The following is a 13,230-nucleotide window of genomic DNA, read 5'->3' as shown; positions in this document are numbered from 1 at the left end:
TATATATATATATATATACATATACATACATGTTTTTATACGTTTTATTTATTCATGTTATCAAAGCTGAATTTTCAGCAGCAATACTTCAGTTTTTAGTTTCACATGATCCTTTAGAAATCATTCTAATATCCTGATTTTTTTTTATAGACAATTTAATACCTTTTTTTACACTGGAACTTTAAATTTTTTGATGAATATAAGGCTCAAAAGAACAGCATTTATTTGAAACAGTATTTATTTACTGTCACTTTTGCTGAACTCAATGCATCCTTGCTGAATATAATAATTATTTGCTTACAAAAAAGTTAAACTATTTAAAATAAAACACACTGACCCCAAGCTTTTGAACAGCAGTGTAAATTAAAAATATATATATATGAGCAATAAATATAGTGATGACTGCCTAATCAAACATTAATAAAATGACTAAATCTAAATATTTTAATCTAGCCCTGATTAACAATTGATATACCATATCCAAGCAGATTCCATCAGTTTACATTCGTTTTAACCAGTTTTGTATTAAAACACATTAAAAAAATTAATAAATATGATACCAGTGGATCACAATAACCCAAACTGATACACAGTGTTAGATTTTCACCGTTCCACTGAATATTTAAGTGATTTCCTGAGACTGTCCTCTCAGGTCAAGTCCCGAGATAACCCTTTTGTCCATATATACTTTTAAAACAATTAAATCTAGATGTTTTTGTTTTTTTAACCATGGTAAACCCCATTCAGAAAGCCTATTCTAATTTTTCAAAACGTACATTTCTGTAATTTTCAAAAACATCAAATCAGTTTAAACAAAAAGGAATGGTTTAAAATGTCTTTTAGTACGAGGGGTCAGCGGAGCCCACGGTGGAGGGCAGGGGTGTGAAGTGACAGTCAGCACATCTGGTCACATTAATAATGCAGAGAGCTTTAAACGGCAGTTTGTCACTTATTGAGTGCTGCCTGCTGAAATCTAAACTGACACCCAAGCTGCTGCCAAGGGACTCTACCAAATGAGAGTCGGATGGAGGGAGGGGGACAGAGAGGATGAGAGGGGCACCAGACAGCGAGAGTGGAGTAAAGAGGACAAACAGCAACGTGAAACTTTTGTCTGATGAACACACTTTCTGCTTTGTCTGTAAACGGTCCATTTCTGAACGAATCATACAATAGATTTAGAGGTTTGAATATCCAAAAGTTTATTTAGAAAAAAAGCAAATTTTTATACAACTTAAACAAAAACGGTTCAAATGGCATCTTTCCGTATCTTTTCTTTGACCAGACAATCTCTCATAATGATGCTAAACATTTCAAATCAAAATACAATTTTTGCAGCACAAGGCAAACTGTACTGTTCCTCGATTGCAAAACACTTAATTCGCTCAAACACTTTAACGCGGTCAATGAGTGTCCAGGAGATCGCCTGTACTTGAACAGACGTGTTACATGTCAGGTTTATTTCCCGGTGATGAGTGGGTTTCTCAGCACCACGATGACTGAATCGCCTCTCAGGAACATCTTTGAGATGTACCGATCCTTGTTCACTGGTTTGGACTTCTTCTTGCCCTTGCCACTCTTGGGCACCTCCGTCCACATTTCTTTGACATTCTCTAGAACCATGTTACAATGCCTGAAAATCCAGAGATGAGAGAATTTTTTTTTTTTACCACTTTTATCTAAATATGACGTGACCCCATACATTTTTCAGTAGCTGTTTCTCTACAGCTGACTTAAAAGCATGCGTGTCTTTTCATTCTGACTGCGATAAATCTGAATTTAAATCCTATCGGAGGTGACGGAAATCATCAATTATATGTTAAACAAAAAAGAATAATAATTGCAAGGTAAAGTACAATTACATTCAGATTAGAAAAATGCGTATTGTGTATGTGATATGACAGTACTGTGCTACAAACGTACACATGATATACTTACTTTCTTAGGGGTAAAAAGAAAAAAGGTTTGATATCATGATTCACCAGTAACAATCACACTCAAATTTACTTAAAATGTAGAAACTGAAACCACAAGAATGCAAAACTCATGCTCCCGTCATAATCATGTTAAGATGAAATTATTAGATATTAGACATAGATATTTCATCTTATACTTATATATACACACAGTAAAGGAGGTAAGAAAAACTGTTATAGTTCAAGCTCCAAGGGTTCCCTATATAACACTGCATCTATGCATATGTCCTCATTTGTAAGTCGCTTTGGATAAAAGCGTCTGCTAAATGACTAAATGTAAACGTACAGCTGGCTAAGGAGAGATCTGTAATCTGGCTCTGTATAAAAGGTGTTTACTGTGTTTTTTTGAGGATGGCACACTTGACATCGCTTGGGAATATTGCTGCGCATATTGTAGGCGAGAGAGCAAGTCACATGTTTACTAAAAGCGATGAAAAGCTGTAAATGAAAGGTATGGAAAGCCCTTAGATAGCAATGAATTGGGTATGTTTAATGCAGATTATTATTATTTCATGCTCATTTAGAACACTCAAATTCATTACCGTTACAACAAGGCTAAGTACAAATCCTTGTGCGTACTGTATTTGGGATGACATTTTCCTGTGCGTACGAATATGAAAATCCACACAATTATTATTAAATGAGACCTACTGTCTTGGCAAGCTTTTGTGCGTGCGTGTTATATGAACAATGCATAATGATCGACAGAAATCTGTGCATGTAACTAAAACTAGTTTATAGTTACAACGTGTATCGTAAGTCGAACACATCAGGTACCTGTCGAATGCTTTGACTCTGCCCAGCAGCTTCTTATTGTTGCGGCAGTTGATCAGAACCTGTGTGTTGTTCTTTACAGACTGGGTGAGCACTGAAAGTGGACCGGTGTTAAACTCTTCCTCCTCTCGCTTCTGGAGCTCCTCTGGGGTCATCTCAGATTTGGGCTTGTTTAACAAACTCCTAATAAAGAGAACAAGGAACTTGAAGAGGTACAAATGTCTGAATGCAGAGCTGAGATGGATATCCCAGCTTACAGTGCATGCATACAGTTATGAAGAATTCATACCTAAAACACCACAAATCTAAAAGCTTTCTTTTTATAGTGTAAGAAATCGCTATAAACATTAAACACACCAGCAAATGAACAGTATAACGATTCCGAAATAAAGAGCACAGAATGAGAAGCACAACCAATAACCAATAAATTGCACAAAGGAAAAACCGCTTACCAAACAAACATAAAGATTATATGTGTATTCACTTAGAGAGGAGAATCCTAATTAGCAGTGCAATCGAAGATTAGCATTAGCATTAGTCTTGCTAAATGACTTCTTCAGCGGTCATACAACGACAAAGCGACTATTTACGTCTCGGCAGTATCGCTCAAACACTTATAATGCTATACTGTGTCCAGAAGAGTTAACTTACATGTTTAAGTAGGTTTCGGCGTGTCAACGGTCTTCAGTGAAATAAAAGCAGCTGCACACAGGCGCCTCACGATTTCTCAACGACGTTAAAGTCACTTCCGGGTCTGTGCCGCCTTTCTCAGCAGTAAGTTCCGGTTCCGGTTTTCACCCGCAATGTAAATTTATAAACTTGTTTTTAGGGTTTATATAGAATTGTATTAGGTCAATTATAAGTAATGATTTCATTTAAAGTAAAATTAAGAATTTATGATATTCTGTGTTTTATAGCCTGCAGAAATCTAAAATAGAATTACGAAACAACAATAATAATAGTTCAATAGTGTCAGGTCATTTCATTTTTCTAACGTGAGTTTGGGAACGGTAAGATTTTTTATGTCTTTTAATGGAGTCTCTTTTGCTAATAAAGGCTGTATTTATTTGATCAAAAATACAGTAATATTGTGAAATATTATTGCAATTTCTAATATTGGTTTCCTATTTTAATAGATTTTAAAATTGTATTTATTTCTGCGACGCAGCGCTGAATTTTCAGCATCATTACTCCAGTCTTCAGTGTCACATGATCCTTCAGAAATCATTCTAATATGCTGATTTATAATCAGTGTTGCAACTGTTGTGCTGCTTAATATTTGACTTTTTTATTCTTTGGCGAATAAAAAGTTCAAAGAACAGCATTTGTTCAAAATAGAAATCGTTTCTTACAATCTTTACTATCACTTTTTATCCATTTAACACATCCTTGCTCAATAAAAGTATTAATTTCTGTAAAAAAAAAAAAAAATAATAATAATAATAAATAGAAAATGATCGACAGAAATCTGTGCATGTAACTAAAACTAGTTTATAGTTACAACGTGTATCGTAAGTCGAACACATCAGGTACCTGTCGAATGCTTTGACTCTGCCCAGCAGCTTCTTATTGTTGCGGCAGTTGATCAGAACCTGTGTGTTGTTCTTTACAGACTGGGTGAGCACTGAAAGTGGACCGGTGTTAAACTCTTCCTCCTCTCGCTTCTGGAGCTCCTCTGGGGTCATCTCAGATTTGGGCTTGTTTAACAAACTCCTAATAAAGAGAACAAGGAACTTGAAGAGGTACAAATGTCTGAATGCAGAGCTGAGATGGATATCCCAGCTTACAGTGCATGCATACAGTTATGAAGAATTCATACCTAAAACACCACAAATCTAAAAGCTTTCTTTTTATAGTGTAAGAAATCGCTATAAACATTAAACACACCAGCAAATGAACAGTATAACGATTCCGAAATAAAGAGCACAGAATGAGAAGCACAACCAATAACCAATAAATTGCACAAAGGAAAAACCGCTTACCAAACAAACATAAAGATTATATGTGTATTCACTTAGAGAGGAGAATCCTAATTAGCAGTGCAATCGAAGATTAGCATTAGCATTAGTCTTGCTAAATGACTTCTTCAGCGGTCATACAACGACAAAGCGACTATTTACGTCTCGGCAGTATCGCTCAAACACTTATAATGCTATACTGTGTCCAGAAGAGTTAACTTACATGTTTAAGTAGGTTTCGGCGTGTCAACGGTCTTCAGTGAAATAAAAGCAGCTGCACACAGGCGCCTCACGATTTCTCAACGACGTTAAAGTCACTTCCGGGTCTGTGCCGCCTTTCTCAGCAGTAAGTTCCGGTTCCGGTTTTCACCCGCAATGTAAATTTATAAACTTGTTTTTAGGGTTTATATAGAATTGTATTAGGTCAATTATAAGTAATGATTTCATTTAAAGTAAAATTAAGAATTTATGATATTCTGTGTTTTATAGCCTGCAGAAATCTAAAATAGAATTATTACGAAACAACAATAATAATAGTTCAATAGTGTCAGGTCATTTCATTTTTCTAACGTGAGTTTGGGAACGGTAAGATTTTTTATGTCTTTTAATGGAGTCTCTTTTGCTAATAAAGGCTGTATTTATTTGATCAAAAATACAGTAATATTGTGAAATATTATTGCAATTTCTAATATTGGTTTCCTATTTTAATAGATTTTAAAATTGTATTTATTTCTGCGACGCAGCGCTGAATTTTCAGCATCATTACTCCAGTCTTCAGTGTCACATGATCCTTCAGAAATCATTCTAATATGCTGATTTATAATCAGTGTTGCAACTGTTGTGCTGCTTAATATTTGACTTTTTTATTCTTTGGCGAATAAAAAGTTCAAAGAACAGCATTTATTCAAAATAGAAATCGTTTCTTACAATCTTTACTATCACTTTTTATCCATTTAACACATCCTTGCTCAATAAAAGTATTAATTTCTGTAAAAAAAAAAAAAAATAATAATAATAATAAATAGAAAAATAAAAGAAAGAAAAAAAATGACTGACCCCAAACTTTTGAATAGTGTATATTGTCACACGGAATACACTTTTTTTAAAAACTTTTTATTTATCAAAGAATCCTGAAAAAAACGTATCACATGTCCCAAAAAATATTGAGCGGCACAACTGTTTCCAACATTGATTATAAATCAGCATATTAGAATGATTTCTGAAGGATCATGTGACACTGAAGACTGGAGTAATGATGCTGAAAATTCAGTTTTTCTTCACAGGAATAAATTCTATTTTGAAGCATATTAAAACAGAAAACTGTTATTTTAAATTGCAACAATATTTCACAAAATTATTATTTATTCTGCATTTTTGCTCAAATAGATACAGCCTTGATGAGCATAAGAAACTTCTTTAAAAACATAAAAAATCTGACTGATCCCAAACTTTTGAACGGCAGTGTAAGTGTATTATTTATTGACAGGTTGCCATTACAAATTACTAGATATAATCTGTTTATATATATATATATGTACTGTATATACATTTTTTGATATATTATTTATATATATATATATTATTATTATTTTTTTTACTGTATCTATCAATACACATATTGAATAGTTCATCAAAATATGTATTGGTCATAAAGTGTGTGTGTGTGTGTGTGTGTGTGTGTGTGTGCTCTGAGACACTATATGCTTTAAATTCTTTGTTACTTTTACAATATTTTGCTGTCATGAAACGAAGCAGCCTGATCTAGTGTTCTGCCTCATTGAAGTATTCATGTATCGATAACAGAAGATTGTGTCTGGCCTCTTAGCCGTGGTGTGGGGTAATATTCATGGTGCAGGGTTCAGGTGTGTAGACCTAACAGACATCTCTTTGTTATGTGTGATGACTGACAGGGAAGACGGCTGTATGATGGGGTGAGTTTGTGAGACAGACAGAGATGTGTGTCTGTACAGAGCTCAAACTCCAGGGGATTGGCTTACTGCTTAGAGACAGGCGGGCGCCCGCGAGCCACTATCCCACCCATGTGATTTCACAGGGTGGTGAGTTTGCTCGGGATAATCGCACCCTATAGTGTGGAGATTTGAGGATCATGTCTGTGGAATTAGTTTGCAAAGCTTAACTACCGTTAGTCTTTCAAGTACATCGGCTTATGTTTTCCCCTCTCCAGATCACTTCCTTCCTCCCGGACTGGTTTCTCTCTCGAATACCACCAAGCATCTTTAGACTCTTACAAGCACTCTCTACAAACAGAAACCAGAGAGTGGAATCTAACCATGATCAAAGTTGTTCAAGGAGAGCGGCTGTGCTTAAAACCTCCTTCAGTCTGTGTGTGGGTTTATTTAGCTATATTTTGGGGACAGTATGTACCAAGAAGTTAGTTCAATTTGATAAGACCTCCATTTTGGGATGTCTAAGGACATCCTCAATTGGGGAAATTATACATAAACAAAACATACACTACTGGTCAAAACTATAGAAGTCTTTAACAGTAAAAACAGTCATTTTTGAAATATTGCTTTTTTTCTTTTGGAAAAAATTGAATTTATTCCTGTGATTCCTGTAATCTTCAGTGCCGCATGATCCTTCGGAAATCATTCTGATGTACTGATTTGGTACTCAGTTATTAGCAATTATTACTGGTGCTTAATTATTAATAATGTTAAAAACTGTGTTTGCTGCTTAATATTTCTTTTTGTGGGAACTGTGATACATTTTTCGAGATTCTTTGATTAATAGAAAGCTCAAAAGAGCAGCATTTATTTTAAAATAGAAATCTTTTGTAACATCTAAATGTTGCTTCTGTCAGAGTCATGTAATGCTGAATATTAATTTCTCTCTTTCAACATTGATAATAATAGGAAATGTTTCTTGAGCACCAAATCAACATATTGGAATGATTTCTGAAGGATCATGTTACACTGAACACTGAAGTAATGATGCTGAAAATTCAGCTTTGCATAACAGCAGGGGCGTGTCTACATGGTGGCCAAGGGTGGCACCCCGGACCCCCCTGAAATCTGGTTGGCCACCCCCCCACGCCACCCCACCAGACTGAATGGGTCTTTATACAGCAAAACATTTAAATCAAAATGCTTGAAAACCTTGAAGTAAGTTTGAAGACCTTAGTAAGCATGTGTGTGTGTGTGTGTGTGTGTGTGTGTGTGTGTGTGGTCTAACACATGTGTCAATGGACTCCTACCAGCTTCAGGGCATCATGTTGAGAAGCACATGCTCAAAAGATTTTGATTTATATCTCAGCTGTTTCTTTTGCAGGCTGTACATAGTGTGATGGAGGGGTGTAGAACTCGTTATTCATACCTGTCAAAAAGAGGATGATATTTATGACACAAATTAAAGGAAAATAGTATCAACTTACAGCTGCCTTTGGGCGTCTCTACACCTGTCTGTTTGTTTACCGCTCAAATTCTCTCTTCATTTCTGCCTCCCATTGCCCTGCAGACAAATTACATAATTACTCAGCAAATGTTACAGCTATCTTTTGCATCAGAGATCATAGTTTGCCAACAGTTTTCCAGTAAGGTTACAGTGAAGCTGTCCTGAGAGGCGTCTTTACACGTCTGCGTGTTCCTGCTCTTCTCCGGTAATATTGAGAGGTGAGCTGAAGTTCACCAGTGTTTAGTGTAATGTAATATGTAGGATTGTAGGCTGCACAGTAAGCCTAATGTTTGCTGTGTATTCTACAAGTGAGTGGCTGTAAATGCTGAACAACACGAAGACACCTAACATACGGAAAAGCACTGGACAGAATCATGCAGTTAATCTTTTTGCATTGTATATACACGTCACTCAAACTACTCGGCATTAAAAAACAAGATAGCATCAAAAATGAGACATATGTGGTCAGCATAACAAAACATTATTGTTTCCTTTAGCTACTTCCTTTTTTGTTTTTAAGGTCAACATGTTGACATCATTTGCTTAAAATACTTTGGGTAACTATAGTTTTGTTCCAGTGCAATGTATTTTTGATTTTTGAGTCTGAAAATTGCAAAAGAAAATTGTATTGGTTTTGGCCACAAATATTTGGCCTCACAGAAAATGAATGCATAAAAATATTGCACGTGAACTGCTTGTTAACAATACATTACAGGTCAAAAACAATTGAATAATTAAGATTGAATAAAAGTATCTTATGTTCATCAAGGCTGCATTTATATGACGCCGATGAACACATCATCACTGGACGGGTCCAGCATCCAGTAGTTGCCTTTTCCGGGGTCGTCGTAGTGGCGCGGGACCTTGACGAAGCACTTGTTAAGGCTCAGGTTGTGTCGGATGGAGTTCTGCCAGCCCTGCCTGTTTTCTCGGTAGTACGGGAAGTTGCCTATGATGAACTCATAGATGCCGTTGAGGGTGAGCCGTCGCTCCGGACTCTGGCGGATGGCCATCATGATAAGCGCGTTATAACTGAACGGAGGCTTATCGGGTTTACTCTTCTTCTCCTGTCCATCAGTTCCTTCACACTTTGGCTCTCCAGCTACCTCTTCTTTATCCGGTCTGGTCGCCAAGTCGTTCCGCTCTCGAATAGGTTTGTGTTTTCCGTCATTTGGCTGATTGGAGCGCGCAGGCGGCCTCGCGGCGCGGGGGCAAGGTGCTTCTGGCGCGGCGGTAGCGTCGGTTCTCGCTCGCTCGTGTCGGAGCAGTAAGCTGCTGATGCTGAATGAGGACTTGTGGGAAAACCCCACGGTGGCTTTTAGTTCCTCCATGTTTAACGATACAAACACGCTCCTAAAGGTGTCCAACAGAACTTAAAAGTTCAACCAAAGTGACCCCTAAAAACCCCTGGAAAGCGGCCGTTCATTCTTCAGAAACGCTCGATAAAAACAAAACAAAGACCGGATAAGTTTCCAGCACATGCAGGCAATCTCTCTGACTGATCAATGAACTCGAAGGCTCGAGTATAAGACTTCGGAAGCCGGTGAAACTCAAGCCTCTCACACCTGAGACCGCCCTTCTGTTTACACACTCATCTGACTGAACGCCTGTCAGAAACGAGTGAGGCAAAAAAAAAAGACGTTATGCTTAAGGAGTTCAGATATGCGACAACACTTGGAGATGTGAGTAAACAAACAGTTTAGGATGGACATGAACCCTAATCTCTGGAGGATGCCCTCGGCTCCATAAGGGAGCCTGTCGTGAACTTACAGTGCAAAAAATACAGTAGGCCTATCCTACACTCTTAAAAACAAAGGTGCTTAAAAGGTTCTTCAAGCGATGCCATAGAAGAACCATTTTTGGTTCCACAAAGAACCATTCAGTCAAAGGTTCTTTAAAGAACCATCTCTTTCTTATCTTTTTATAATCTGAAGAACCTTCTTTCGCCACAAAGAACCTTTTGTGAAACAGAAAGGTTCTTCAGATGTTAAAGGTTCTTTATGGAACCATTTAGACAAAAGGTTCTTCTATGGCATCGTGAAGCCCCTTTATTTTTAAGAGTGTATAGCCTGGCCCTATACTGAATGAGTAGGCTACGTGTAGTAGCCCTATGACTGGGGAGTGTTGAAACACATTTTGTTTTAACGTCCGTAACTCCTCTTGCTTCAGACTTTGATATAGGCCTAATTTGTTCGTCTGCTTCAACGTTGTTTTGAAGTCTACTTCTTAAACTGTAGCTAAATTAATGTCAAGTACAAAGAGTACTGTGGTTACAGTCTATCACAGAGTGTGTTGTAATTTTGCGCATAAAATTAGGCCTACTAGCCTATAGAATATAAATGTAGCTTTATGTTAAAATTAAATTAAACAAAATCAGTTTTGTTCTCTAATTCAGAATCCGTTATGTTTGGTATCAACGCATACATCATAGAAGAACCATTTTTGGTTCCACAAAGAACCATTCAGTCAAAGGTTCTTTAAAGAACCATCTCTTTCTTACCTTTTTATAATCTGAAGAACCTTCTTTCGCCACAAAGAACCTTTTGTGAAACAGAAAGGTTCTTCAGATGTTAAAGGTTCTTTATGGAACCATTTAGACAAAAGGTTCTTCTATGGCATCGTGAAGCCCCTTTATTTTTAAGAGTGTATAGCCTGGCCCTATACTGAATGAGTAGGCTACGTGTAGTAGCCCTATGACTGGGGAGTGTTGAAACACATTTTGTTTTAACGTCCGTAACTCCTCTTGCTTCAGACTTTGATATAGGCCTAATTTGTTCGTCTGCTTCAACGTTGTTTTGAAGTCTACTTCTTAAACTGTAGCTAAATTAATGTCAAGTACAAAGAGTACTGTGGTTACAGTCTATCACAGAGTGTGTTGTAATTTTGCGCATAAAATTAGGCCTACTAGCCTATAGAATATAAATGTAGCTTTATGTTAAAATTAAATTAAACAAAATCAGTTTTGTTCTCTAATTCAGAATCCGTTATGTTTGGTTTCAGTGCTTGCATCAATGACTAAACAGACTAACAGATAAAGTAAAATAATGATATTTCAACGCATACAAGTATAAATGAGGTGAAAGAGGAAATACAAGTGGGGAAACAGTAATAATAAATATGAGTTTAATGATAAAATCACAGACACAAAGATGAGCACTGATTGTACCTCATAGAAAGGCACTGATGCACAATATGTCACTGGGACAAAAAAATAGAAAGGTGTATTTGCAAACCTTTTAATTTTCTAGGATATTTGACACCCTCGGTTAATTGGCCATACCTGAGTACTAATTTATTGCACATTACTGTACAGTCCATTTGAACTATTTGAACCATTTTGGAGATTTCAAGTCTAGTCTTGAAAGAAATCATCTGTAAAATATCCCTCATCAAAAATAATAAAGACTGCTAATGGGATTTCTATTATAATTTCTATTCATCTTAAAGGGATCAAACAAGATGAATCCTCTGGATAAAAATAATTTTCTATTTTTCAGATTCTTTCCCTCCAGTAGGATCTTGTTTGATTGGACTCTTAATTATGTCCTTCAGAATTGGTTCCAAATTTTGATAAAAATCTATCCATTAGTATTACTTTAGGATATTTTGACAAGGGATTTTAACAAGGCACACAAGACTGTAAAATGTAACATTTTAGAGCAAAAATAAACCTATCATACATTTTCACATTCACACATTGCTACACACACAGCAGGGATTTAATGCAACTTATGCATAGAAAAGAGGTCACTGGTTTTGTAATTGGTCTCTTAGTTTTGGTAGTAAAGCATATACATTTTTCCCCGGGCACTCAGTTTTTGCCACGTCTCTGTGTCCCACAAGCACAAAATTGGGTTGCACATAACCGTGAAGCACTCCAATGTGCAGCAGTCTCAGCAGAGCAGACAGCGATGCAGAACTGGGCAATTCATCTACAGTCAAACAGAAATTTGCTTTATAATGTGTGAATTTTGGTTCATTTGTATTGTATAGTTTGCTTCATTTAGACAAGTCATTACTTCATAAATAAAGTGCAATTGAATTCTTATGCACAACTATTTCCATTTACAAATCCACAAAAAAATCACAACAGAACAATAGATACAGTAATATATAGTGTGAACACCACAAAGAACAATAATTAAAACATGAAATTTAATGTGATAATATAGAAATAGTCACGTTCTCACCGTTGAAGTTGCCCATGAATGCGATGCCAACAGAATTGAAGTTGTGTTCCTTTGCGTGGGCCCCTACAACCCCCCATCCTCGCCCTTCATACACCATCCCGTCTCCAGAGATCAGAAAGCTGTAGACAGACAGACAGAGCAGATGTGTAAGGAACAGTGTTGGGGGTAACTCATTACAAGTAACGCGAGTTACGTAATCAGATTACTTTTTTCAAGTAACTAGTAAAGTAACACATTACTTTTTTAACTTACAAGAAAATATCTGAGTTTTCCCATTTATTGACTAACAAGTCTCCTGTCCCCATATTGGGAGAAATCGGAAGCACAGAGGCGTTGTGTGCGCTGTGTGAACATGATGTTACTGTAGTTCTAGACTAAATGTGAATGTGCATTAATTCATCCCACTCACAAAAAACAGATTTAGTATTCATCAAAATTAATTAAAACAGAATATGACGCAAACCTGCAATAATTAAATATGTTAAATAACACAAATGTATTTAATCCCGTTTTATTAACCAATGTCTTTGCTGCTGACCTTTGAAGATCCAGTTCAACCATACTAATAAGCAAAAATGACTTTAGATAAACTAACATTTGTGCTTTGTTTTTTTTTTGCTGAAGAGTGTTTCTTCTCCTGCGTTCTACTGTACAGACGTGAATTTACTTTTGCTTCAGCCTGAGGTTTATTCATTACACTTTTTGGTGTTAAGGGCTTTTACATTTGCTATAAATAGAACTTCTTATATAAAAAATAATCAAGCCCTGCTTATATTTAAAAAGTAATGCGAAAGTAACCCAAAAGTAATATAACGCATTACTTTCCATAAAAAGTAACTAAGTAACGTGCCTCGTTACTTTTTTAAGGAGTAACGCAATATTGTAATGCATTACTTTTAAAAGTAACTTTCCCCAACACTG

General features: G+C 36.3%; 3 protein-coding genes across 5 annotated transcripts in view; all 3 read right to left on the bottom strand.

Moving 5' to 3' along the window:
* Positions 1-1,174: 1,174 nt before the first annotated feature.
* Positions 1,175-5,058, bottom strand: LOC107572731 (small nuclear ribonucleoprotein Sm D2). 2 transcript variants are annotated; one of them, XM_016259167.1, is made up of 3 exons: positions 4,929-5,058; positions 4,281-4,460; positions 1,175-1,630 (listed from the first exon to the last, which is right to left on the bottom strand). In XM_016259167.1, coding segments are annotated over exons 1-3 (357 nt in total). In that variant the 5' UTR covers positions 4,931-5,058; the 3' UTR covers positions 1,175-1,455. The 2 variants fall into 2 exon arrangements, with proteins under 2 accessions (XP_016114653.1, XP_016114652.1); XM_016259166.1 differs by lacking the exons at positions 4,281-4,460; positions 4,929-5,058 and adding exons at positions 2,751-2,930; positions 3,399-3,526.
* A 3,837-nt stretch (positions 5,059-8,895) lies between these two features.
* Positions 8,896-9,450, bottom strand: LOC107572723 (forkhead box protein G1-like). Its single transcript, XM_016259155.1, has one exon. The coding sequence runs from the start codon at positions 9,448-9,450 to the stop codon at positions 8,896-8,898; it is 555 nt and encodes a 184-aa protein (XP_016114641.1).
* A 2,177-nt stretch (positions 9,451-11,627) lies between these two features.
* Positions 11,628-13,230, bottom strand: part of LOC107572725 (peptidoglycan-recognition protein SC2-like) — a 4,420-nt gene continuing 2,817 nt past the window's right edge. For both annotated transcript variants that reach the window (XM_016259158.1, XM_016259157.1), the window contains 2 exons: positions 12,310-12,428; positions 11,628-12,051 (listed from right to left, as the gene is read on the bottom strand). In XM_016259158.1, coding sequence (XP_016114644.1) covers positions 11,867-12,051; positions 12,310-12,428 — 304 coding nt within the window. In that variant the 3' untranslated portion in view covers positions 11,628-11,866. The remainder of the gene's footprint in view (positions 12,052-12,309; positions 12,429-13,230) is intronic.

Source organism: Sinocyclocheilus grahami, unplaced genomic scaffold (assembly GCF_001515645.1).
Source record: "Sinocyclocheilus grahami isolate Dianchi unplaced genomic scaffold, SAMN03320097.WGS_v1.1 scaffold1802.1, whole genome shotgun sequence".
Taxonomy (NCBI): Eukaryota; Metazoa; Chordata; class Actinopteri; order Cypriniformes; family Cyprinidae; genus Sinocyclocheilus; species Sinocyclocheilus grahami.
Note: the sequence above shows the minus strand (reverse complement) of the source record. Positions and strands in the feature narration are given on the sequence as shown.

What these genes read in the sequence shown, in the direction of transcription:
- LOC107572731 (XM_016259167.1), bottom strand. An exon ending in AGAGTCAAAGCATTCGACAG is followed by an intron (nt 1,631 to 4,280) that starts GTACCTGATGTG and finishes CTGGATTTTCAG; the next exon opens with GCATTGTAACATGGTTCTAG.
- LOC107572723 (XM_016259155.1), bottom strand. Translation starts at nt 9,450, where the DNA reads ATGGAGGAACTAAAAGCCACCGTGGGGTTTTCCCACAAGTCCTCATTC.